General features: G+C 42.7%; 1 protein-coding gene across 4 annotated transcripts in view; it reads right to left on the reverse strand.

The window, feature by feature from the left end:
• APLF (aprataxin and PNKP like factor) overlaps positions 1–27,841 on the reverse strand; it is a 104,990-nt gene that overhangs the window by 65,505 nt on the left and 11,644 nt on the right. For all 4 annotated transcript variants that reach the window (XM_038397011.2, XM_043511993.1, XM_043511991.1 and 1 more), the window contains exon 2: positions 26,354–26,425. In XM_038397011.2, coding sequence (XP_038252939.1) covers positions 26,354–26,425 — 72 coding nt within the window. The remainder of the gene's footprint in view (positions 1–26,353; positions 26,426–27,841) is intronic.

Raw genomic sequence — 27,841 nt, forward strand, 5'->3', positions numbered from 1 at the left:
GGGTTTAGCTGATCCCCATATTTGGGGTCAGGAAGGAATTTTCCTCCAGGGCAGATTGTAGTGGCCCTGGAGGTTTTTCGCCTTCCTCTGTAGCATGGGGCATGGGTCACTTGAGGGAGGATTCTCTGCTCCTTGAAGTCTTTAAACCATTATTTGAGGACTTCAATAGCTCAGACATAGGTGAGGTTTTTCGTAGGAGTGGGTGGGTGAGATTCTGTGGCCTGCGTTGTGCAGGAGGTCGGACTAGATGATCAGAATGGTCCCTTCTGACCTTAGTATCTATGAAGCTATGAATAGTAAATGTACAGTCTGGGATGGGAATTTACTGCAATGGCATGTATGGGAGGGAACATCACTGAACTATATTTTTCCCTTCCTTCCATCTCTCCTCCTCCTTGCCCTCCCCCCTTTATGCTTGCATTTCCCGTTATTTTGTGACTATTATAGCAAACGATGCCTCTTTTGGGACCAGCAATGAATAAAAAAAAGGAACTGGAGGCTGCTGCTGTTATTCAGATTAGAAGGCAGGATCCCAGAAGTGTATGTTTCCCTAGGGCCCAGGGACGGGTTAATCCAGCCCTTCTTGTAGACTAACTTTTTATTGATCTCTCTAGTCTCAACAGTCAGACTTCAAAACTACCTACCTTTGTGAATATCTAAGATTTTAGGCACAGGATATATTAGATGAAGTATATGAATTAGTGCATTTAATTCTATTAACCATCAAAACTACTTTGATTTTCATGGAGAAAGCTTATAGAAAATCATGTCTGCTATGAGCTTGCGTACATAAGAACTACTGTCCAATGTGCTGGGAGAGTCCGCAGCTAGGAAGAGCTAGGCCTGTATCCTGCAAAAAACTTACCTACGTACCGTGTATCATGCACTATCAGTCCAATTGGAATCAATGGCACTACTCCCAGTGCATAAAGTTAAGCACTGAGTACTACTAATCAGTGAAACGAGCAATTTTAGGTGACCTCAGCATTATAATTGTTCTCTATAGAATAAAGTCACCTAGGTCATCTTCTCGGCTTCTCCTTTCAATTCTACAAGCTGTAGTTGCAAAGATTGCAATCACTACTTATTTACATTTCTAACTGGCTGACAGATGGCATTTATTTACACTCACAGAGAATAATTAAAATTAATAATTCAGTGATGGGGAGTGAGATAACAGTATGAACTTTGTTTAATTTATTTAGACAAGAACATAAGTGAAGATCTCTGAAAACTTCCCTGTCCTTACAGCATATACACATCACAATAAGATTCTATTCCTGCAATATAAAAAGCACAGGGTTAAATTTCAGAAGCATGACACATTTATCTTATCTTCTGATCTGTTCCATAATCCTCTAACTGTAAACAGTTTTTGAAAAATATCTATTAACTCTGTCAAGAGAAAAGGTCATGTGCTCTTCAGGATAAATGTAAAAGTTAAAGTAATTACTTGTCTTTGATGTGTCTAAGGAATTGGGGGGAAAAAATAGTGGTACTCTATCCTTGAATTATCATTGGTCCTCCACGATTATCCTGCTTGAAGACAACTCCTGCAACTTCTGACAATTTTTAAAATAAAGTTCTTTATACCTCTGTTTTTCCTATTTTACTGCAATGTAGACAAACCCTGAGTGACATCAAGCACAGCAGCCCTGAACTATGAATCAGAGGAAAGAGAGGCTGAAGGAAGAATGGCAGAAAAGAACAGTAGAAATTAACCGCCAGTCCGAGATGGGAAAATATGGGCCTACTGTGTGTCAGCCATTCAACTAATGCTTTGGGAGAAGAATACAGCAAAGGTCTGAGGTAGAACTTATTCAAATGTGTGCACTGAGCGGAGGTCTGTGATGACTCAGAAGCCATGAAATTGGATCTAAGTTGTTCAGTTACAGTCAAGTTGCTAGCCGTGCAAGAAAGGCAAACAGTAGTTTAATTTTCTAGACAAGCCAGAATAGGCTATGTAACAACTTTCAGAAGCTTGCAAATTCTACTCCTGGAGGGATTCTTTGCTTCCCCGCAGAAGAATGACTTTCTGACAGGGAAGCAAAGGAAAGCCACAAGAGCAGTCATGTGACTCTCCACAGCATTAAGTTTCAGGTGCCCAGGGCAGCCAGCAGAGAGGTAAATCATGGTGGGGCACAGGGCGGCACTGGGGAAGATCTGGCCAGTGGCTCCCACCCTGTGCCAGAATCAGCTGCTAGTCCCAGTTCAGCTGAGGAGCACGGGACTTCCTCTTTCCCTGCATGGCATCCGGGGCCAGGTCAGACTCACCCCCAGATTTCTTCCCCGGCTGCAGGAAGCTCTCCGAACTCCCCCCACACACTCGCTTCCTGCATCCATCACTCCTCAGCTGCAGGGGGAGGGATCCGTGTATAGGGAGCTGCTCCCCCATCCACACAACCCCCATGCATCCAGACCCCTCATACCTCATCGAGCCACCCCACTCCCCCTGCACCTGGACCACACTGACGAGCCACCCACACCCAGATCCCTACCCCACCAAGTGCCAACCAACTGCACCTGGTTCCCCACCCCACTGAGCACCACTCCACCAGCGTCTGGAACCCCCAAGAACCCCTTAAACCCAGAACCCTCCATGCTGAGCCCAAACCACCTTCACCTGGACCCCCCTGCAGAATCCCATTACCGTTGTACACAGAACCCACCCAACAAGTCCCTGCTCAGCCAGATCCCCCTCCACCTGGATCCCCAACTGAGCTGCCCACACCCAAATTGCCCCACACAGAACCTTCTCAACCCACACCTGGATTCCCCCACACTGAGCCCCTCCACACTTGGATCCTGTCTTGCTGAGCCTGCCTGGCCACATCTGGGGTGCACCTGGCATGGAGGGGCAGGGGCCCGGGGTGTTTCTGGGGCAGACCTGGTCATTGAGCTGTGTCAGGGATGGGTGCAGCCTCACCACTGAGTCCATGCCCCAGGAGGGGGCTGCACAGTGATCTCTCACCTCTGTGCCTATGTGTCTGTATAAGAAATGTATTTACACCTGGGGAACGCCCACTAGGCAAAAGATTGTCACTCTAGATGGCTGACTGGGAAAAGAGGCGGGAGTTTGTATAATTTTGGCGGTACCCAGAACGGGTCCAAGTCCTGGCCCCGACCCCACACCTGCCTAAGGCTCAGGGAGGAAGTTTGAGTGCAGGAGGGGTGAAGGCTCTGGGCTGGGGAGGGGGTTGGGGTGCAGGAGGATTTTTGGGTGCTGGGTGCGGGCTCTGGGCTGGGACAAAGGGTTGGAGTGCGGAATGGGATGAGGGGCATGGGGCTGGGGGGAGGGGGAGCCCTCCCGACACGACACTCACCCAAACCCCCCTCCCCGCCCCGGGCTGCTGCTCAGGAGGTCCAACCAGGATAAGCCCCCGCCCCCCCCGAGTCGACTTTTGCTTTGTCTAAAACCAGTGTGTGGGAGTTTATAACTTGGGGCAGAAATCTGTTGTATATATGCTCTCAACAATTGAGGGGGAGGCAACTATCATGAGTTTATGTTGTACAGATCTCTGTGCAGCGCAAGATGGTATAATTTTGGGTTTACACTCAAGAAGGGGGTGTGCACTTGAGTAGCTGGGCAGTTCCTTAGCTGTAGCCTCCCCGTGCAGAGTTGATCACAGCGTCTGTATGTACTGCAGCAGGGTGTGTCCCTCCCTGCGTGTGTGTGCTGGAGCCTGGGAGGGGGCCTGAAGGCTGGTCACAGCAGTAAAATGTAAAGGAAGCCCAGGCTAGTCGGTCTGGAGGGCTCAGTGTTACCCCAGTTCAAGGTGGCACCCCGGAGGGAACCTGTCACACAAGAATACTTGTCTCATTTCTTCAGCTGAGTGCTGTTTGTACTGGTGCACAGTGGACAATCCTAATTACTGACCAAAGCCTCACTCACACCTCTAAGAGGATGTCTGGACTGGCAAGTTTCTGCACCACAAGTTATACCATTTTTATTAAAATGCTGGAATTAAACTGCTGTCGCACCCACATTAGCTGTTCTTGCAATGGCAAAGACAGCAGTGCATTGTGGTAGGTATCCCACTGTGCAACTGGCAGCAGGGTGCTTTGGGAAAGGTTTGCAGTGCCTCATGGGGCAGGTACAGCGTCACATGATGCAGGTTTTCCAATCCCATTGTTCCATGGGCATCCTACTATATTGCCAGCTGCTTTTCAACTGAAATGTGGGGGCAGGGAAGAGTGTGACACAGAGAGTATGTGTGGTGGGGGAGAGAGAGACTGTGTTTTGGGGGACAGAGTGTGTCAGCATGCTGTCTTGTAAGTTCAGACAGTGGGAGGAAGCAACCAGTCTTGAGGCAGGGGAAGGGGAAACCCCAACATCAGCCTCTCACTCACTCACACAGACACAGACACACACACACCCCCCTCTGTGTTCAACAGCAGGAGCACTCATCATTAATGGTTTGCTTTGTGTCCCAGAGCAACGGCTGTCAGAAACAGTGATTTGAAAGCGGGAGGGGAGCATGTCTCCAAGGCAGCCGAGTTCAAAACAATGAGTAGAGCGGTCACTTGAGGCATTATAGACAGCTCTGAATGCCAGTTACAGGGCAGAAAGCAATCAAGTATCTACCCTGGCAATAGAGCCCTGGAGCCTCTGTGCAAATAGCCTTACAACTCTCATCAAGGTGGGTTTTTTTTGCAGAGCTGCAACTGAGGAGTTTCTGCACATAAAGTGGCTTGGCAGTGTGTACACGTCTGCAGTTTCAGCACAAAAAGCTGCTTTACTGCACAGAAACTTGCCAGTGTAGACAAGCCCTATAATCGGAGGCAAACAACTAGCATTCCCCCAAACAGCCTTTTACAAAGGGAGAAGTTGTACAAGTTCAACAAAGTCAGTTCTGAGAGAGCTGGGAATAGAACCTAGTTCTCTACTATGAAAGCGCCAAGTGCTATCTCCTTGACCACACTGTCTTTCAGAATGACTGTCCCAGCTCTATGAGCTTGGTACCCCATCTGTAATCACTGCTCTAACCACTAAACAACACTCAGCTACCAAAAGTAGGAAGATAACACAGTAATCCTGATACAGCAGTTGCATGCTGGTTATACAAATAGTTGTGTAACACACCAGCAAACTGCGCCATTTTCCTCTACTCTCCATTAGCCTACTTTGGCTTCTAGTTGCTTCTTTAGCTCAAGCAGAAGACGACTATGCTGTGCATCTAAAGATCCTGGGTCCAAATCTTGCCGACCAACTACATAGGAGAAAAAAATAGAATGCAAGTATATATTATATCATAATGCTCAGGCAAACTTAATTCTGGCATTTCCAAGTGTGAGTGCTTGACTTGGCAAACTTCATGTCCTTTTTGTATAGCATTTTGTATGTAGTATAGATTCATAGATACTAAGGTCAGAAGGGACCATTCTGATCATCTAGTCCGACCTCCTGCACAGCGCAGGCCACAGAATCTCACCCACCCACTCCTACAAAAACCTCACCTATGTCTGAGTTATTGAAGTCCTTAAATCATGGTTTAAAGACTTCAAGGAGCAGAGAAGCCTCCCTCAAGTCACCCATGCCCCATGCTACAGAGGAAGGCGAAAAACCTCCAGGGCCTCTCCTATCTGCCCTGGAGGAAAATTCCTTCCCGACCCCAAATATGGCAATCAGCTAAACCCTGAGCATATGGGCAAGATTCACCAGCCAGATATCCAGGAAAGAATTTTCTGAAGTAACTCAGATCCCATCCATCTAATATCCCATCTCAGGGGATTAGTCCTATTTACCCTGAATATTTAAAGATCAATTACTTACCAAAATCCCATTATCCCATCATACCATCTCCTCCATAAACTTATCGAGTAGAATCTTAAAATCAGATAGATCTTTTGCCCCCACTGCTTCCCTTGGAAGGCTATTCCAAAACTTCACTCCTCTGATGGTTAGAAACATTTGTCTAATTTCAAGTCTAAACTTCCTGGTGGCCAGTTTATACCCATTTGTTCTTGTGTCCACATTGGTGCTAAGCTGAAATAATTCCTCTCCCTCTCCTGTATTTATCCCTCTGATATATTTATAGAGAGCAATCGTATCTCCCCTCAACAAATTATACAGATATGAATACATACATATTATTTCTGTGAAGAATGTGAAGTCCCTGGAGTAATTGCAATAATTTTATAATGCAAAACAAATGAATTGGGATGTTACCTTAGAAATACAATGAAAAATAGTGTGTAGCTCAATTAATAGGAGCTGCCCCTTTAAGAACAGGACGGGTACTTCATTGTAGCATGTGTTTGCAGACCACTGAAAACCACAACAAGAAAATAGGTTGAGACCACTGCTCTAGACCAGTGGTTCTCAACCTAAACTATGGGGCGGGCCTCCCAAAGGATGCACAGGAATGTGTCAAGGGAGGTGCAGATTCTATGCTCCCCCGCCCTGCCTTTTTATTAATTATTATTATTATTATAAAGCTCTGGCTGTTGGTCCCAGGTGGCTGGGTCTCATGCAGAAGGGCCATGCACACTCAGGAGGCAGGGATAAAGGAGAAATCCAGAGGCCTGTTGACCTAGGACTCTCCTCCCTCCTGCCTAATCAATCCCTCATCTGGCTGGTGCTCTCCTTCCCCCACTCCCCAATCCCTCACTGCAAGGCAGCTCAGCCTCTCTTCCCCCTCATCTCTCACCTGCAGATGGCTGAGCTCCAGCTGTCAGCCCTGGAGTGGCAGCAGCAGCACAGAAATGAGGGTGACAACGAAGCGCTAAGTCTGCTGTGAAAAGTGATATTGACGAATATCACTTTTTACATTGCGACCCTTACTTTTGCGCTGCTGCTGGGGTGTGCTGCCTTCAGAGCTGGGCACCCAGCCAGCAGCCACTGCTCTCCACACTCCCTACGGAGCTGCATGATAGTATATGTACTTGGGGGAGGGGCGTAAATGACTACAGACGCACAGAAGGGGGGCCCAATCAAATAAGTTTGAGAACCACTGCTCTAGAGAATATGCTCCGCCCCAGAATAGCCTTAAGGCATGCTGGCAGAGCAGTGGAAAACTTGTCCAAATATATATAGAATTTCATACATCAGGGCTGTCACACCATTGCCTTTCACGAGCATTGAACTGCCATTTTTTCTAAATGGAAGTTTATAGTTATTATAGTTATTTTCAAATATGCAAATCAATCTATTAAAATGGCATGAAATGGGTGACAGGATATACCCCTATGTTCACCCCTTTTACATGACTAAAATAAATTTCATACAAAGTATGCCTTGTGTATCATTTGAAAACTCCTGGTAAAATGTGAGGCAACACTATGTAAAGTTATAGGATTCTAGTACAAGATATTACTAACGATATGTTCTGAGTCTGGGGAAGAGTCACAAACCACCCAGAGACAAAAGTTTATCCAACGCCTCAAGCAGGTGTCAACGAATTAAATGGACTATCACTTGGCTAACTGACCGTTCTTTGGCAGGAAAGAGGACGTGAGCAGAAATCTACATCTTGACAAAAAACAACTGAGGGTTCACGTTGACAAAGACTTTATGTCTCCTGAATCTCAGCTGGAGATGATTATCAAAGAAGAGAAAGGATTATAAAAGGAAAGTGTGGAGACGCTCCAAATTATTCCTCCTTTAACTTTACACACAGTATCCACAACACCTGAAGAACAAAGGGAACAGCTTTGGACTGGGGGAAGGATCCTGACTAAAAGATTCAGCCAGTAAGACTGCTAAAACATGTTGTGAGGGAGACCTTTGCTTTGAATTCACTCTAGCTTGTTAAGTTAGGCATTAGTTGAGATTTACTTTTATTTTCTTGTAACAAGTTTGACTTTTATGCTTCATTACTTGTAATCACTTAAAATCTCTCTTTTGCAGTTAATTAAACTTGTTTTATCTGAACCAGTGTGTTCAGATTGAAGTGTTTGGGAAACTCCATTTCGGATAACAGGATTTGTGCATATTATTTTCCATTAATAAAGTGACAGATCTTATGAGCTTGTGTTGTCCAGGAGAGAGCTGGGCAGTACAAGATGTGCATTTCTGAGGAAAGACTGGGAATTTGTGGGTGTTACTTTGCAGTGTAATTCAAGAGTGGCTGACGGTAGCACTCAGAGTATAACTGGGAGTAATTTACATGCTGGAGGTTGAGAGGGAGCAGACTAGGAATGGTAGCTCTCAGCAAAGCAGTGTAAAAGGCACCCCAGGTGAGAGAACTGAGGGGACACAGCTGTTCATCAGTCCAGATTGTATGCTGGGTAATGTCACAGTCATACAGAGCTGCACAAAATTGGACAGTTATGTCTGTAGGTCAGTGGTTCTCAAACTTTTTTACTGGTGACCCTTTTCACACAACAAGCTTCTGAGTTTGATCCCCCTTATAAATTAAAAACTCGTATTTATATATTTAACACCATTATAAATGTTGGAGGCAAAGCAGGGTTTGGGGTGGAGGATGACAGCTCGCGACCACCCATGTAATAGTCTTGTGACCTCTTGAGGGGTCCTGAGCCCCAGTTTGAGAACCCGTGCTCTAGGTTATGACCTCAGATGTATGGGAGGGAGTTAGAGATTCCAAAGCTCCCGCAAAACAGCAACCCATCAACAAACAGCCTTGTCAGAAGACATCCACAGTTTGATTCTTTCATTTTAACAAATGTTAAAATCTGTCCTAATTCATATGACTATTACCCTGGGAATAGTTATGAAAGATATTTATACATCCTGCTCTTTGAATATTATTTCCCAAATCACCCATTTTCAACAAAGCAATTAATTATAATATCCTGATGTCACAGTAATTTGCTTACTGCTAGCAAGTCAGCACACCAAAATTCAGTCACTTATCTTACTCTGAGAAATATTTTGCCTCTCCTCAACAGCAGAACAGACTTGAAATAAAACACTGTCCCACAGTACCACACTGCTTTAGAAACAAAATGTCAGTCCTGAAATTATATACTACCTAAGTGGTATAATATGCAGTTTAGGAACCAACACCGTTCCCTCAGTCCAAAAGCTACTTTATACTCTTGAATGCAAAGGTGTGAAGAGATGGTCACGTAAAAACTGAGTGGACTCTGCTGTGTCAATACACAACAAATTTTTCTTTGGATACATCCCAACTGTTTGGCCAGTATTCGGTGCAAAAACGTATATTTAATCCTATGTACAGTAACACCACAGTATGTTGTCCCTCTTAAAAAGGTTTTCTGTCAGTCATGTTTAGAATAAGGCACTGGTAAATGGTACAGGACTTGTCCTAGAAATCTCTGCACTGCTGGACAAGCCTTTGCTACATTGTTCAGATGGTATATTTAAATAGAATATCTTCAGCTGAAAATAAACTGTTAGATTCTATTTGGTTTCTCTCACTCCCTAGATCTGAAGTTTAAACTAGAATTCAGGATCTACCTTTAATTTTTAGTATTATATTTCAGTTTTATTGTTACGTTTAAAGTTTGATTATCTTCGTGAAAATAAGGGTGAGCACTAACTGCAACAGCAGCTGTTCCCACTACTTTGGAAAAGTGTATTAGCACCAACATTTTACCCGCTATATGAATGGATTTGATCTTAAAAGTAAAGCAACATTAGCTAAAGAGAACTACCTGTTATGCATAAGAATAAAACAATGTCACGTGCAAACATGCAGATGACTTGCGGGAAAACTGACAGACCTATTGATATTTTTTTTCCTTTTCCTATTTATTGGTATAATGAAGAAACTATGCTGAAAGGTACTGTAGAAATAATTTATAAAATATAGTATATTCTAATATCTAGACTAGATAGTAATGTCCTAAAAATATTCTGCCTAGAAATCTGGTCTGGACTTTTGGAACATAAGGAAGAGACTGTCCCTTGAAGTCCATTTGAGAGTCTACTCCAAGGACATTGATCTCTAGATCAGGACATTTGGAGTTCAGTCAGTGCTGCATGGATATTCATGTAATACATGTTAGAGGCTCATAGTTGTTTGTCAATATTCAGTTTGTGATTTGGTTGAAGAAGCTTCCAAATAATTTGCAATACTTACTAGTAACTTCTGCTTAGAACTTCATCTGCTCCCTCTTATTCATCACACAAAATCTTGAAGAACATAGGCCTACCAGGCATGACAGCATGTCCTATAATCATTCCCATGGCTACATTATATATATGCTTATATAGTATTTGGAACAGGTGAGATCTGATGCCATCTTATCAGTAGGGCAGTTATGCATGTCAGAAACATGTATGATGAGATCAAGAAAGTCTTGGATCCAACTTCAAAGAAGACAGCCCCACTGAAATCAACAACAGTGGAAACAATCAGCGATCACACCAAGCAGATGAATTGCTGGGTAGAACACTACTCTGATCTTTACTCTTATGAAAATATTGTTAGGGATGCGGCCATCAACACCATTGAAAGCCTTCCTGTTATGAACCAACTCAATGATGAACCAACTGTTGAAGAGCTTAGCCTTGTCCTAGATAGCTCCCCAGTGGAAAGACCCCTGGGAAAGACTGCATACCATCAGAGGTCATAAAATGCAGAAAACCTGTTCTACTGCAACATCTTCAGAAATTGCTCTGCCTGTGTGGGAAAGAAGGCTAAGTGCCTCAAGAAATGAGAGATGACATCATCATCACTCTTTATAAAAAGAAGGGTGACAGGAGTTACTGTAACAACTATTGTGACATTTCCCTTCTTAGACTTATGGGAAAAGCCTTTGCCCGAGTTGTCCTAAACAGATTCCGGACCCTTGCAGACTGAATCTATCCTGAATCACAGTGCAGCTTCAGAGCTGAAACGTCTATTATCAACCCAACCTTCTCAAGTATCAGAGGGGTAGCTGTGTTAGTCTGTATCCAATGAACAACAATGAGGACTCCGGTGGCACCTTAAAGACTAACAGATTTATTTGGGCATAAGCTTTCATGGGTAAAACACCCACTTCTTCACATGCATGGAGTGAAAATTACAGATACAGGCATAAATATATATTGGCACATGAAGAGAAGGGACTTACCTTACAAGTGGAGAACCAATGTTGAAGGCCAATTCAGTCAGGGTGGATGTAGTCCACTTCCAATAACTGATGAGGAGGTGTTAATATCAAGAGAGGGAAAATTGCTTTTGTAGTGAGCCAGCCACTCCCAGTCCCTATTCAAGCCCAAAGATGGTGTTAAGTTTCCAAATGAATTGTAGTTCTGCAGTTTCTCTTTGAAGAGTGGTTGACTTAGAACAACGCTTCCTCAGCTCTCCTCCACTAGCAACCCTCCTCTACTTATGCTATGTTGACGACATCTTCATCATATGGACCCACCGGAATGAGGCCCTTCAAGAATTCCACCTGGATTTCAACAATTTCCACCGCACCATCAACCTCAGCCTGGACCAGTCCACACAAGAGATCCACTTCCTGGACACTACAGTGCTAATAAGCAATGACCACATAAACACGACCCTATACCGGAAACTTACTGACTGCTATATTTACCTACATGCCTCCAGCTTCCATCCAGGACACATCACACGATCCATTGTCTACAGCCAAGCCCTAAGATACAACTGCATTTGCTCTAATCCCTCAAACAAACACCTACATGATCTCTATCAAGAATTCTTAAAACTACAATACTCACCTGGGGAAGTGAGGAAACAGATTGACAGAGTGAGACGGGTACCCAGAAGTCATCTACTACAGGACTGGCCCAGCAAAGAAAATAACAGAACACCACTGGCCATCACTTACAGCCTTAAGCTAAAACCTCTCCAGTGCATCATCGACAATCTACAACCTATCCTGGAAAACGATCCCTCACTCTCATAGGCCTTGGGAGGCACGCCAACCCTTACTTACAGACAGCCCCCAAACCTGAAGCAAATACTCACCAGCAACCACACACCACACCACAGAAACACTAACCCAGGAACCAATCCCTGTAAGAAACCCCATTGCCTTCTCTGCCCCATATATACTCTAGCGACATCATCATAGGACCCAATGACACCATTCACACCATCAGGGCCTCATTCACCTGCACATCTACTAATGTGTTATATGCCACCATGTGCCAGCAATGCCCCTCTGCCATGTACATTGGCCAAACTGGACAGTCTCTACGTAAAAAGATAAATGGACAAAAATCGGACATCAGGAATGGTAACATACAAAAAAGCCAGGAGGAGAACACTTCAGTCTCCCTGGACATTCTATAACAGATTTGAAAGTAGTTATTCTTCAACAAAAAAAACCTTCAAAAACAGACTTCAAAGAGAAACTGCAGAGCTACAATTCATTTGGAAACTTAACATCATTAATTTGGGCTAGAATAGAGACTAGGAGCAGCTGGCTCACTACAAAAGCAATTTCCCCTCTCTTGGTATTGACACCTCCTCATCAATTATTGGGAGTGGACCACATCCACCCGGACTGAAATGGCCTTCAACATTGGTTCTCCACTTGTAAGGTAACTCACTTCTCTTTACGTGACAATCTTCTCACTGAGACAACTACAAGAGAAATGCAGAGAACAAAAAAAAAATCCCCTTTACATAGCCTTTGATGATGTCACAAAGGCTTTTGACTTTGTCAGTAAAAGTGGACTATTTGCACTTCTAAAAAAGACTGGATGTCCCCCACAAGCTTTTAAGCATGATTCAATCCTTCCTTAAAAACATGGACAGCACAGTTCAATACAACAGCTCAGTCTCTGAGGCCTTCCAGATTCGTAGCAGAATTAAGCAAGGCTGTGTACTTGCCACAACTCTGTTTGTGATCATCTTCTCCTTGCTACTAAAACAAGCTTTTGGTTCCTCAACTGAGGGAATCTACTTGCACACAAGATCTGATGGAAAGCTGTTCAATCTTGCAAGACTCAGATCTAAAACCAAGACTCAGAGGCCCTTATCCAACACCTCCTCTTTGCTCATGACGCAGCAGTGACAACCCACAAAGAAGCTCATCTCCAAAACCTTATGGACAGTTTTTCCAAAGCCTGTCAAGACTTTGGGCTTTCCATAAACCTAAAAAATATGAGCATAATGTTCCAAAGAGTTGAGGAAGCAAGATCAACAACTATGAATTTGAAGAGGTGCACAAGTTCATATACCTGGGGTCCACTATCACAGTCAACCTTTCACTTGAAACAGAACTCAACATCCACATTGGAAAACCTGCCACAACACGCCTACACTGGCAAAACAGCAAACTGATAGAACACACAAAGATCTGTATGCATGTGTTATCAGCACACTTTTGTATGGGAGCAAGACACGGACCTTATATTCTCATCAGGAAAAGAGGCTCAACAGCTTTGACATGCATTGCCTTCGTCAAATTTTTGGAATCTCCTGGAGGGACAGAGTCACCAACACTGCATGCAAACACTCCTCAAACAGAGATGCCTCCGGTGGCTTGGGCATGTGTGTGAGGAGTTGGATCACAGAAATCTCCTGGGAGCTTCCACCTGATGTGCCAAGACTACTTCTGCCCCTGCTTTCCTGCCCAGTCAGCTTAGGACTCCAGCACCCTGCTTGGTTTGAGACAGACCCACTAGCCTGCTGCAAACCCAGACCCAGGTCTCAACCACGTCCCCTAACAGCTGTAGGCTTAACTGAAAGCAGCTCACAGACGTGTGCCTGTCTTTAACACTCAGATCCCAACTCCCAATGGGGTCCAAACCCTGAATAAATCTGTTCTATCCTGTATAAAGCTTATGCAGAGTTAACTCATAAATTGTTCACCCTCTGTAACACTGATAGAGAGAGATGCACAACTGTTCCTCTCCCACACCCCCACCAGTATTAATACACACTCTGGGTTAATTAATGAGTAAAAAGTGATTTTATTAAATACAGAAAGTAGGATTTAAGTGGTTCCAAGTAGTAACAGACAGAACAAAGTGAATTACCAAGCAAAATAAAATAAAACCCACAAGTCTATGTCTAATGAAACTGAATTCAGACGAAACGTCACCAGTTCCAGTAAGTTTCCTTTTACAGACTAATCTCCTTCTAGTCCACGTCCAGCAATCACTCACACCCCTGTAGTTACTGTCTTTTGTTCCAGTTTCTTTCAGGTATCCTTAGGGATGGAGAGGCTATCTCCTTAGCCAGCTGAAGACAAAATAGAGGGGTCTCCCATGAGCTTAAATAGACTTTCTCTTGTGGGTGGAGACCCCCTCTTCTCTCCTATGCAAAATCCAGCTCCAAGATGGAGTTCTGGGCAAGTCACATGTCCATGCATGACACTCAGTTTTTACAGGCAGAAGCCATTGCCCACATGGTATCTTGAATGTCTCCAGGAAGACTTCTTATGTGGATTGGAGCATTCCAAGATGCGTTGTTCCTTAAGTGCGTCTTGATTGGGCACTTAACTTTGCGAATTCCTTTCTCCAGGAATTAACCAAATGCTCTACTAAGATTATTTAGGTTTCAGAGTAGCAGCCATGTCAGTCTGTATCCGTAAAAAGAAAAGCAGTACTTGTGGCATCTTAGAGACTAACAAATTTATTAGAGCATAAGCTTTCAAGAGCTACAGCTCACTTCATCGGATGCGTACAGTGGAAAATATAGTGGGGAGATTTCATATACACAGAGAACATGAAACAATGGGTGTTACCATACAGACTGTAATAAGAGTGATCAAGAAAGGTGAGCTATTACCAGCAGAAGAGCGGGGGGGGGGACTTTTGTAGTGATAATCAAGGTGGGCCATTTCCAGCACTTTACAAGAACAGTAGGAGGGAAAATAAACAAGGGGAAATAGTTTTACTTTGTGTAATGACACATAAACTCCTACTCTTTATTCAAGCCTAACTTAATTATATCCACTTTGCAAATTAATTCCAATTCAGCAGTCTCTCAATGGAGTCTGTTTTTGACGTTTTTTTGTTGAAGAATTGCCACTTTTAGGTCTGTAATGGAGTGACCAAAGAGATTGACAGGTTTCAGAGTAGCAGCCATGTTAGTCTGTATTCGCAAAAAGAAAAAGAGTACTTGTGGCACCTTAGAGACTAACAAATTTATTTGAGCATAAGCTTTCGTGAGCTACAACTCACTTCATCTACACATTCAGTGAAAAATACAGTGGGGAGATTTATATACACACACAGAGAACATGAAACAATGGGTTTTATCATACATACTGTAAGGAGCGTGATCACGTAAGATGAGCTATTACCAGCAGGTGGGGGAGGGGAAGAAAACCTTTTGCGGTGACAATCAAGGTGGGCCATTTCCAGCAGTTGATAAGAACGTCTGAGGAACAGTGGGGGGGCAGAGGGGAAATAACATGGGGAAATAGTTTTACTTTGTGTAATGACACATCCACTCCCAGTCTCCATTCAAGCCTAAGTTAATTATATCCGGTTTGCAAATTAATTCCAATTCAGCAGTCTCTCGTTGGAGTCTGTTTCTGAATTCTTTTTGTTGAAGAATAGCCACTCTCAGGTCTGTAATCGAGTGACCAGAGAGATTGAAGTGTTCTCCGACTGGTTTTTTAATGTTATAATTCTTGACGTCTGATTTGTGTCCATTGATTCTTTCACGTAGAGACTGTCCAGTTTGACCAATGTTCATGGCAGAGGGGCATTGCTGGCATATGATGGCATATATCACATTGGTAGATGCGCAGGTGAACGAGCCTCTGATAGTGTGGCTGATGTGATTAGGCCCTATGATGGCGTCCCCTGAATAGATATGTGGACAGAGTTGGCAACGGGCTTTGTTGCAAGGATAGGCTCCTGGGTTAGTGGTTCTGTTGTGTGGTGTGTGGTTGCTGGTGAGTATTTGCTTCAGGTTGGGGGACTGTCTGTAAGCAAGGACTGGCCTGTCTCCCAAGATCTGTGACAGTGACGGGTCGTCCTTCAGGATAGGTTGTAGATCCTTGATGATGCGTTGGAGAGGTTTTAGTAGGGGACTGAAGGTGATGGCTAGTGGCATTCTGTTATTTTCTTTGTTGGGCCTGTCCTGTACTAGATGACTTCTGGGTACTCTTCTGGCTTTGTCAATCTGTTTCTTCACTTCAGTAGGTGGGTATTGTAGTTGTAAGAATGCTTGATAGAGATCTTGTAGATGTTTGTCTCTGTCTGATGGGTTGGAGCAAATGCGGTTATATCGTAGAGCTTGGCTATAGACAATGGATCGTGTGGTGTGATCTGGGTGAAAGCTGGAGACATGTAGGTAAAAATAGTGGTCAGTAGGTTTCCGGTATAGGGTGGTGTGGGGGACATCCAATCTTTACAAAAACTAGACAAGCCATTTACAACTCACACTTGGCTTCTCTACAAAAGAAAAAGGACACTAAAGTATCTAAACTACTATCTGCCACAAGGGGCCACAACAGTGGTTCCCTTAACCCACACCCAGCAATATTGTTAATCTATCCAACTATACTTTTAGCCCAACAGAAGAATCTGTCCTATCTCGGCGCCTCTCCTTCTGCCCCTCCACCCCAACGAACATGATACAGTTCTGTGGTGGCCTAGAATTTTATTTTTGACATCTCCGACTCAAGGAATATTTTCAACACACCTCTGAACAACATACTAACCCAAAGAGACCTTCCTACCAACACTACAAAAGGAAGGATTCTGGGTGGACTCCTGCTGAAGGTCGAAACAACAGACTGGACTTCAACATAGAGTGCTTCCACTGACGTGCACGGGCTGAAATTGTGGAAAAGCAACATCACTTGCCCCATCATCTCAGCTGTGCAGAACACAATGCCATCCACAGCCTCAGAAACAACTCTGACATCATAATCAAAAAGGCTGACACAGGAGGTGCTGTCGTCATCATGAATAGGTCAGAATATGAACAAGAGGCTGCTAGGCAGCTCTCCAACATCACTTTCTACAAGCCATTACCCTCTGATCCCACTGAGGGTTACCAAAAGAAACTACACCATCTGCTCAAGAAACACCCTGAAAAAGCACAAGAACAAATCCGCACAGACACACCCCTAGAGCCCCGACCTGGGGTATTCTATCTGCTACCCAAGATCCATAAACCTGGAAATCCTGGATGCCCCATCATCTCAGGCATAGGCACCCTGACAGCAGGATTGTCTGGCTATGTAGATTCCCTCCTCAGGCCCTATGCTACCAGCACTCCCAGCTATCTTCGAGACACCACTGACTTCCTGAGGAAGCTATAATCCATCGGTGATCTTCCTGAAAACACCATCCTAGCCACTATGGATGTAGAAGCCCTCTACACCAACATTCCACACAAAGACGGACTTCAAGCCGTCAGGAACAGTATCCCCGATAATGTCACGGCAAACCTGGTGACTGAACTTTGTGACTTTGTCCTCACCCATAACTATTTCACATTTGGGGACAATGTATACCTTCAAATCAGCGGCACTGCTATGGGTACCCGCATGGCCCCACAGTATGCCACCATTTTTATGGCTGACTTAGAACAACGCTACCTCAGCTCTCGTCCCCTAATACCCCTACTCTACTTGCGCTGCATTGATGACATCTTCATCATCTGAACCCATGGAAAAGAAGCCCTTGAGGAATTCCATCATGATTTCAACAATTTCTATCTCACCATCAACCTCAGCCTGGACCAGTCCACACAAGAGATCCACTTCCTGGACACTACAGTGCTAATAAGCGATGGCCACATAACCACCACCCTATATCGGAAAACTACTGACCGCTATGCTTACCTACATGCCTCCAGCTTTCATCCAGACCACACCACACGATCCATTGTCTACAGCCAAGCTCTACGATACAATCGCATTTGCTCCAACCCCTCAGACAGAGACAAACACCTACAAGATCTCTATCAAGCATTCTTACAACTATAATACCCACCTGCTGAAGTGAAGAAACAGATTGACAAAGCCAGAAGAATACTCAGAAGTCACGTACTACAGGACAGGCCCAACAAAGAAAATAACAAAGAAAATAACACCACTAGCCATCACCTTCAGCCCCCAACTAAAACCTCTCCAATGCATCATCAAGGATCTACAACCTATCCTGAAGGATGACCCATCACCTCACAGATCTTGGGAGACAGGCCAGTCCTTGCTTACAGACAGCCCCCCAATCTGAAGCAAATACTCACCAGCAACCACACACCACATAACAAAAACACTAACCGGGAACCTATGCTTGCAACAAAGCCCATTGCCAACTCTATCCACATATCTATTCAGGGGAAACCATCATAGGGCCTAATCACATCAGCCACACTATCAGAGGCTCGTTCACCTGCACATCTACCAATGTGATAAATGCCATCATGTGCCAGAAATGCCCCTCTGCCATGTACATTGGCCAAACTGGACAGTCTCTACATAAAAGAATCAATGGACACAAATCAGACGTCAAAAATTATAACATTAAAAAACCAGTCGGAGAACACTTCAATCTCTTTCGTCACTTGATTACAGACCTAAAAGTGGCAATTCTTCAAAAAAAAACCCTTCAAAAACAGACTCCAATGAGAGACTGCTGAATTGGAATTAATTTGCAAACTGGATACAATTAACTTAGGCTTGAATAAAGAGTGGGAGTGGATGTGTCATTACACAAAGTAAAAGTACACAAAGTATTTCCCCTTGTTTATTTCCCCTCCATCTGTCCTTGTAAAGTGCTGGAAATGATCCACCTTGATTATCACTACAAAAGGTCCCTTCCCCTCGCCCCTGCTCTCCTGATGATAATAGCTCACCCTTCCTGACCCCTCTTGTTATAGTCTGTATGGTAACACCCATTGTTTCATGTTTTCTGTGTATATAAAATCTCCCCACTATATTTTCCACTGTACGCATCCGACGAAGTGAGCTATAGCTCACGAAAGCTTATGCTCTGATAAATTTGTTAGTCTCTAAGGTGCCACAAGTACTCCTTTTCTTTTTAAGGTTATTTAGAAATCAAGCCAGTACACAGCCAATATTCATAACTTGGTATACAAAAATGATACATGCATACAAATAGGATTAATAGATTCAGTAGATCATAACCTTTACATCGATATGTTACATGGCATATGTAACATAGAACATATTCCAGTTATGTCATATACATTCATAAGCATATTTCCATGAAGCCTTATGAGGGCACCATCACCATTTGTGCCAAATGAATGACGGGCACATCCCAAAGGACATCCTCTACAGCAAACTGGCATCTGGAAAAAGACCCAAAGGATGCCCAAAATTATGTTTCAAGGATGTGTGCAAGCGAGACCTCAAGGAAATGGACATGGATGTGGACAACTGGGAAGATCATACTCAAGACCACAGCCTTTGGAAACAAGAGCTTATAAAAGGTCTCCAGAGTTATGAGAGGAAGTAGTCCAGCTTTGCTGAGGAGAAGAGAGCTTGCAGGAGGCAGAGTCCAAAGGGTTGAAACATCACCTTTAAATGTGACAGATGTGGGCAGAGATGGTCTCTCTTGAGTGGGTCTTCTCAGCCACAGCTTTAGCTACCAAAAAACCAACTGAGTAAATTCTTTACCTCTCTGTAGTGCATACCCATGGTCCCTCGAGACTGAACGATGTCTACTACTATTACTATGCAGCTACTACCAAGGGAAAGAAGAGAGAGTGATACTTGAAATTGCAACCATGGAGGCTGATGACTTTGTCACAGATGTCTGACACTTCTGTGGGCGAGTGGCCATAAAGGCTGATTCCACTGGAGGAGCCCTAAAGGTCCCCATTCTGCTATCATTTGGGTTAACAAGACCTACTTTATCCAGCGATATGTTTATGAACCTGAAAGAACTGAAGCTTGCAGCTCTATCTGGAATATAAATTATGTTTGAGTGTAGGAAATTTAAGAACTTTCTTAAATATAAAGTGGCTGGAGCACTTTATTATAGAATACTTATTGTAGCAATCAATGAGAAATTTATTAGCAACCATCCAGGCAGAAAAATATTTATTAGAATTTGCTCATTTTCTTTTCCAGATAAATAGATGCTCTTAGGAAACACTGTGACCATGAAAAGAAAAGGAGTACATATGGAACCTTAGAGACTAACAAATTTATTTGCACATACGCTTTCGTGAGCTACAGCTCATTTCATTGGATGCATGCAGGATGTGACCATGGTAATTCATTTTTCCCATTTTGACTAGTTACCACACTAAGCAACAAAATCATAGAATCTCAGGGTTGGAAGAGACCTCAGGAGGTCATCTAGTCCAAACGCCTGCTCAAAGCAGGACCAATCCCCAATTTTTGCCCCAGATCCCTAAATAGCCCCCTTGAGGATTGAACTCACAACCCTGGGTTTAGCAGGCCAATGCTCAAACCACTGAGCTATCCCTTCCCCCATATATGACTGATAACAGAGATAACTGGCTCTGTGGATGAGTGGAAAGCAGTGGAAGTGTTGTTTCCTGACTTTAGCAAAGCTTTTGACACAGTCTCCCACAGTATTCTTGCCAGCAAGTTAAAGTAGTATGGGCTGGATGAATGAATAAGGTGGATAGAAAGCTGGCTAGATTGTTGGGCTCAACGGGTAGTGATCAATGGCTCCATGTCTGGTTGGCAGCTGGTATCAAGTGGAGTGCCCTAAGGGTCGGTCCTCGGGCTGGGTTTTGTTCAATATCTTCATTAATGATCTGGAGGATGGTGTGCATTATACCCTCAGCAAGTTTGCAGATGACACACTAACCTGGGAGGAGAGGTAGATACGCTGGAGGGTAGGGAGAGGATACAGAAGGACCTAGACAAATTAGAGGATTGGGACAAAAAAAATCTGATGAGGTTCAACAAGGACAAGTGCAGAGTCCTGCACTTAGGATGGAAGAATCCCATGCACCGCTACAGACTAGGGACTGAATGGCTAGGCAGCAGTTCTGCAGAAAAGCACCTCGGGGTTACAGTGCACGAGAAGCTGGATATCAGTCAACAGTGTGCCCTTGTTGCCAAGAAAGCCAAAGGCATTTTGGAATGTATAAGTAGGGGCATTGCCAGCAGATTGAGGGACGTGATCATTCCCCTCTATTCGACATTGGTGAGGCCTCATCTGGACTACTGTGTCCAGTTTTGGGCTCCACACTACAAGGAGGATGTGAAAAAATTGGAAAGAGTCCAACAGAGCGCAACAAAAATTATTAAGGGACTGGAACACATGACTTATGAGGAGAGGCTGAGGGAACTGGGATTGTTTAGTCTGCAGAAGAGAAGAATGAGGGGGGATTTGATAGCTACTTTCAACTACCTGAAAGGGGGTTCCAAAGAGGATGGATCTAGACTGTTCTCAGTGGTAGCAGATGACAGAATGAGGAGTAATGGTCTCAAGTTGCAGTGGGGGAGGTTTAGGTTGGATATTAGGAAAAACTTTTTCACTAGGAGGGTGGTGAAGCACTGGAATGCGTTACCTAGGGAGGTGGTGGAATTTCCTTCCTTAGAGGTTTTTAAGGTCAGGCTTGACAAAGCCCTGGCTGGGATGATTTAGTTGGGGATTGGTCCTGCTTTGAGCAGAGGGTTGGACTAGATGACCTCCTGAGGTCCCTTCCAACCCTGATATTCTATGATTCTATGAAAAGATTTGCTAGTTTACCTATTCGCCAATAAATCCAATGGAACGCCCATATTAAGATGGCTAAAATAATTGTTTTGTAATTATAGTTAATTTATTGTAATTCAGCAAGAATTCTATACAGAATTCTTTTCATATGTTATATGAACCTAACTGGAAAACACAAACCTGGTTTCATTTTTAAAGGGGACTTAATAAAATTGTCATTCCAAAAATAAGTAAAAGTAGCCAGAGCATGGTTCAATGGTACAAAAGACAAAAATTAAACTGTATAAATAAAACCAGTGAGATAGAGGGTAATGACAATGAAAAGTAATTACATCTTATTTTAAGAGATGGGATGAATTAGCTGGTGTCACTTATTTTCCCGAACAAAACATTATGTAAGGTTGAGACTAAGTATCAATAATTTAAGGGCAGAAAACATTACAAGGATGTTTTAATTATCCCAAAGCCAAGCATTATAAACCCAGAATCAAAGTTACCGTAATATGCTTGGATTATTTTAAGAAATACACAATTAAGGCACTCAAACAACCTTAACTCTGCCCTGTAGCTACATAATGTAATAATCATATGATTATGGTGACACCATTTTAGTTTTTGTGGTCGCAGATAAGAATAAACTGATTTTTAAAGACATGAAAAAAATCTAAATTCCCTCCTGCCGCCCCTTGTGGTAGGGCAGAGTTACAATTCTTACATTAATATATTCAGATTTTTTTATAATTTAACCTTAACTCCCAATTTCCTGGGTTTATAATGCTTGGAATTGGGGATAATTACAACATCCCTTTGCTTTTACTTTTTTACTCTTAAATTACTGATACATACAGTCAACCTTAACTCCATATTTATTTTGGGTTTTTTATCTGGGAGTTTCCTTAATTTAAATTGCTAACACTTCACATGCTAACACTGAACAAGAAATCCAAAGAGAATGCTACCATGCAGTGCTTCTGATGATTTGATATCTAATATCAACTTTTTGTTATTATTTTAATTTTTAAGGGCAGAATCACCAGAACATCAAAGCAAAAGCAGTCACAGTTACATTTTGTTTACAGCTGCCTAGCAATGCAAGAGCAGCACAAAGCAGCTGACACATACTAATGAATCTGTTCCTTAATTGCAATTGACTTATTAATTTAGAGGGCTCCATTATTGAAACTGGCACTATGTGAAGCATGGACAGAGACAGCCCAAGTACCACTGTCTCTGTGCTTTGAGGTTTCCTCCATGTTCCAGTCTCAGTACCTCCAGCAGCACTGCCTAATGAGGCCATGAGGAGCCTTTTAAGCACTGATGTCCAAGCTAGTATATAGCCACAGAATCCTCAAAGAGCACTGGGCCAAGTAATCATCCACTGAACTCTTGAAACATGCCCTGTCTCCCTCATACCACTGAGTCATTACAACCAATAGAACAGCTGTATGTAAATTGCATAAAGGAAAAATGGTGATTGGCTGAGTTACCTCTGTCACAATGGCCCCACTTAAAAGTTACCAGCACTGTTGCCCTGAGCCCAACACTAGTCGCTATTTACAGCAATTATGAATAATTGTTAATAACTTAGCTTAATCACAATCTGTTTCTTTAAATAAAGCCGATGCTATATTTCAATTAAATTTAGACATCTGGAAAGTTTAAAGGGGATAGTCTATATCAGGGATCAGCAACCTTTGGCACACGGCCCGCCAGGGAAAGCTGCTGGCGGACCGAGACGGTTTGTTTACCTGCAGCAAATCGCAGCTCCCACTGGCTGCAGTTCGCTGTCCCAGGCCAATGGGGGATGCTGGAAGCAGCACGGGATGGCGAACCGCAGCCAGTGGGAGCTGCAATTGGTCGAACCTGCAGACATTGCAGGTAAACAAATCGGCCCGGCCCACCAATGGCTTTCCCTGGTGGGCTGTGGGCCAAAGGTTGCCGATCCCTGCTCCATATCCTAGTAAAGAGAAGAGGATAGAAGTTGATAAACTATAGGAAGGAACCGAAACAGTCACATTTAAAAAAAAAAAAGTTAAATCACCTGAAGGCAAACAATTAAATATTGACACCTGCTTGTATACAAATACAAGAAGTCTAAATATTAAGATGGATGAACTTGAGAGCCTGGCATTAAATGAGGATATTGATAAAACAGACATCCCAGAAACTTGGTGGAATGATGATAATCAATGGAACACAGTAATACCAGAGTACACAATATATAGGAATGACAGAGTAGGTTGCACTGGTAGGGGAGTGACACTATACAGGAAAGAAAACAGAAGTAAAACATAGTAAAAATTTTAAATGAATCAAAATTACATGCTTGAATAAAAAGAGTATAGCAGTAGGATTACACTACCGGTTCCCTACCCAGTACGGTGACAATGATTGTGAAATACTCAGGGAGATTAGAGAGGCTACAAAAACAGAAAACCCTACAAGAATGAGGGATTTCACCTATCCCCATGTTGACTGGGAACATGTCACCTCAGGACAGGAGGTAGAAGTAAATTTTCTCAACATCATTAATGACTGCTTGTTGGAGCAGCAAGTCCTGAAAGAGGCTTAAATCAGCCTCTATAACAGATGACACCAGAGGCGATCCTGGCAATTACAAGCAGTAAACCTAACTTCCATACCAGGCAAATTGGTTGAAATTATAGTAAAGAACAGAATTATCAGACACACAGATGAATACGATATGTTTGGGAAGAGTCAACACGGTTTTTGTAAAGAGAAATCACACCTCACTAATCTATTAGTATTATGTGTGGGAGTCAAACAAACATCTGGACAAGGGTGATCTAGTGAATATAATGTACTTGGACTTTCAGAAAGCCTTTGACAAGGTCCCTCACCAAAGGCTCCTATGCAAACTAAGCAGTCATAGGATAAGAGGGAAGGTCCTTTCATGGATCAGTAACTGGTTAAAAGATAGGAAACAAAGGATAGCAATAAATGATCCATTTTCACAGTTGAGAGAGGTAAAGAATAGGGTCCTCCAAAGATCTGTATCGGGACCAGCGCTGTTCAACATATTGATAAATAATCTGAAAAAGGGGTAAACAGTGAGGTGGCAAAGTTTGCAGACAATCCAAAACTACTCAAGATAGTTAAGTCCAAAGCTGACTGTGAAGAGTTACAAAGGGATCTCAGAAAACTGCATGTCTGAGCAACAAAATGACAGATGAAATTCAGTGTTGATAAATGTAAAGTAATGCACGTTGGAAAACATACACCCAACTATACATACCAAATGATAGCGTCTAAATTAGCTGTTACCACTCAAGAAAGATCTTGGAGTCATCATGTGTAGTTCTCTGAAAACACCCGCTCAATAAGCAGCGACAGTCAAAAAAGCTAACAGAATTTTAAAAACTAGTAGGAAAGGGATAGATAACAAGACAGAATATATCATAATGCCACTATATAAATCCATGGTACGCCCACACCTTGAAAACTGCATGCAGTTCTGTTCGCCCCAGCTCAAAAAGATCTACTAGAATTGGGAAAAGTACAGAAAAGAGCAACAAAAATGATAAGGGTATGGAATAGCTTCCATATGAGATTAAAAAGATTGGGATTATTCATCTTGGAAAAGGGATGACTGATGGAGGATCAGGCGGGTCTATAAAATAATTAATGGTGTAGAGAAAGTGAATAAGGAAGTGTTATTGACCCCTTCACATAACATATGATCTGCAGACACCCAATAAAATTAACAGGCAGCAGGTTCAAAACACATATAAGGAAGTACTTCTTAAGACAACAGAGTCAGCCAGTGTAACTTGTTGCCGGGGATACTGTGAAGGACAAAAGTATAACTGAGTTCAAAAAAGAATTAGATAACTTCACAGAGGATATTTCCATCAATTGCTATTAGCCAAGATGGTCAGGGACTCAATCCCATGCTCTGGTGTCCCTAAACCTCTGACTGCCAGACACTGGGACTGGATGACGGGAGATGGATCACTCAATGAACTGCCCTGTTCTGTTCATACCCTCTAAAGTATTTGGCACCAGCCAATGTGGGAAGACAGGATATTGAACTAGATGGACCACATGTCTGATCCAGTATGGCTATTCTTAACTTTATGTTCTTAAGAATCTGTGTTATTCCATTAAGATCATTCATGATAAAAGCGAATTTTCTTAAAGGACTCAATTTAATTTTCACTTCAACAAATTATCAGATTTTCTTACAAATTTTCAGAAAATTCATTCTGTACTCAATAAGTGCTGTAAACTTAGTGAGGATACACTATTTTTCATACAAAAGAGGATTTATCCCTGCTTTAAGTGGAAAACTAAACTAACTATGGAGTCACAATCAGCATTTCCATAATTATGTTCTATATTTCTTAGGTATTTCTAGTGCTACACTGTTGGAAAAGACAAAAATAAAAGTAAATTTTTGGAAATCATTTGATGGCAGAATTCAGATATGCCAATGAGAAAAGGGGTGGTCTATACAGAATGAGGGGAGGGGGGCGTGGTCAGGGGAACTGGCTCGTTCATTACTCTACCATCCTTCTCCCCCCCCCCCCCCGTGAACTGAGGCAATGCACAGTCTCGAAAAAATGGGGATAACACCCAGACAGGGATAATGAGTATGCTGATGTTTGTAAACCATGTTCCCATCCTTGGAGAATGCCAGTTTCACGCCATAATCACCTTTTAGAAAAAGCAGCGTTGAGTCTATGGGTCACCACATTAAATTCAGTAGCTTTATTTTCAGACATTCCTGATCAATTTCTACTTCTTACACAGATTTTCATTAAGCATTACTTAGATCCATGTGTATCTGATATCAAAGTAGCTTTTTTCTGGTGTAGCTTGACTGTTACAGAATCAACAAAAAAGTCAAGTTACCGGTTTGATGCGAAGCTGGTCACCCACCACTTCCAATATGGCATGTTTTCGGGATACTCTCTTGTCTGTAATCTGAAAAAAAGACAGACTGTTGAGATAAGAGCAAATTATGGCACTCATATCTTGAATCATTACAGCAAACAAGCAAACAAAAATCAAATCAAGATAAACCAATAGGCAGATTAAAAGGTTCAGTGAGTGCAGTTCATGCAGGCTGTAGGTTTCTGACTCCTTGTAAGTAGTTCCACATAACACAATTAGTTTTAAAAAAAAATTCTTTATTTGAACTAGATTAAAACATTAAAATCAAGATTTTCAGAACTGGGTGCCTGAAGTTATACTGTTTTAAATCCAGAAATGAACTTTCTAGCCTCAGTGTGGAGAAAAACTTGAGAATATGAGCCCTGCCAGCTCAAAAATTAAAAGGCAAGCAAAAAACCCCAGAATTTACCATTTGTCAAAATCTTATGATTTTTCAAGGTCTGAAAATGCTACTTAGAAGAGATAGTAATGTGTCTTGAAATGTTATAGAGTGCTGTGATTGTCTCAAAGCTACTAGCATACAGAGAGCAGGAATTCATGTTTTCTATAAAGAAAGTTTCAGGGTAACTCCAGTAAATTCCACCACCCTCACCTCAGTAGACAAACAGTTAAACCTAGAAAGAAAAGGAGGACTTGTGGCACCTTAGAGACTAACAAGTTTATTTGAGCATAAGCTTTCATGAGCTACACTTCACTTCATCAGATGCATTCAGTGGAAAATACAGTGGGGAGATTTATATACACAGAGAACATGAAACAATGAGTGTTACCATACACACTGTAACCACAGTGATCACTTAAGGTGAGCTATTACCAGCAGGAGAGCGGGGGGGGGGGACCTTTTGTAGTAATAATCAAGGTGGGCCATTTCCAGCAGTTGACAAGAACATCTGAGGAACGGGGGGGGGGGAGAGAAACATGGGGAAATAGTTTTACTTTGTATAATGACACATCCATTCCCAGTCTCCATTCAAGCCTAAGTTAATTGTATCCAGTTTGCAAATTAATTCCAATTCAGCAGTCTCTCATTGGAGTCTGTTTTTGAAGTTTATTTGTTGAAGTATTGCTACTTTTAGGTCTGTAATCGAGTGACCACAGAGATTGAAGTGTTCTCCAACTGGTTTTTGAATGTTAAAATTCTTGATGTCTGATTTGTGTCCATTTATTCTTTTACATAGAGACTGTCCAATTTGACCAATGTACATGGCAGAGGGGCATGGAAAAGAAGCCCTTGAGGAATTCCATCATGATTTCAACAATTTCCATCCCACCATCAACCTCAGCCTGGACCAGTCCACACAAGAGATCCAATTCCTGGACACTACGATGCTAATAAGTGATGGTCACATAAACACCACCCTATATCGGAAACCTACTGATCACTATTCCTACCTACATGCCTCCAGCTTTCATCCAGACCACACCACACAATCCATTGTCTACAGC

Source organism: Dermochelys coriacea, chromosome 3, assembly GCF_009764565.3.
Source record: "Dermochelys coriacea isolate rDerCor1 chromosome 3, rDerCor1.pri.v4, whole genome shotgun sequence".
In the NCBI taxonomy this organism is placed as follows: domain Eukaryota; kingdom Metazoa; phylum Chordata; order Testudines; family Dermochelyidae; genus Dermochelys; species Dermochelys coriacea.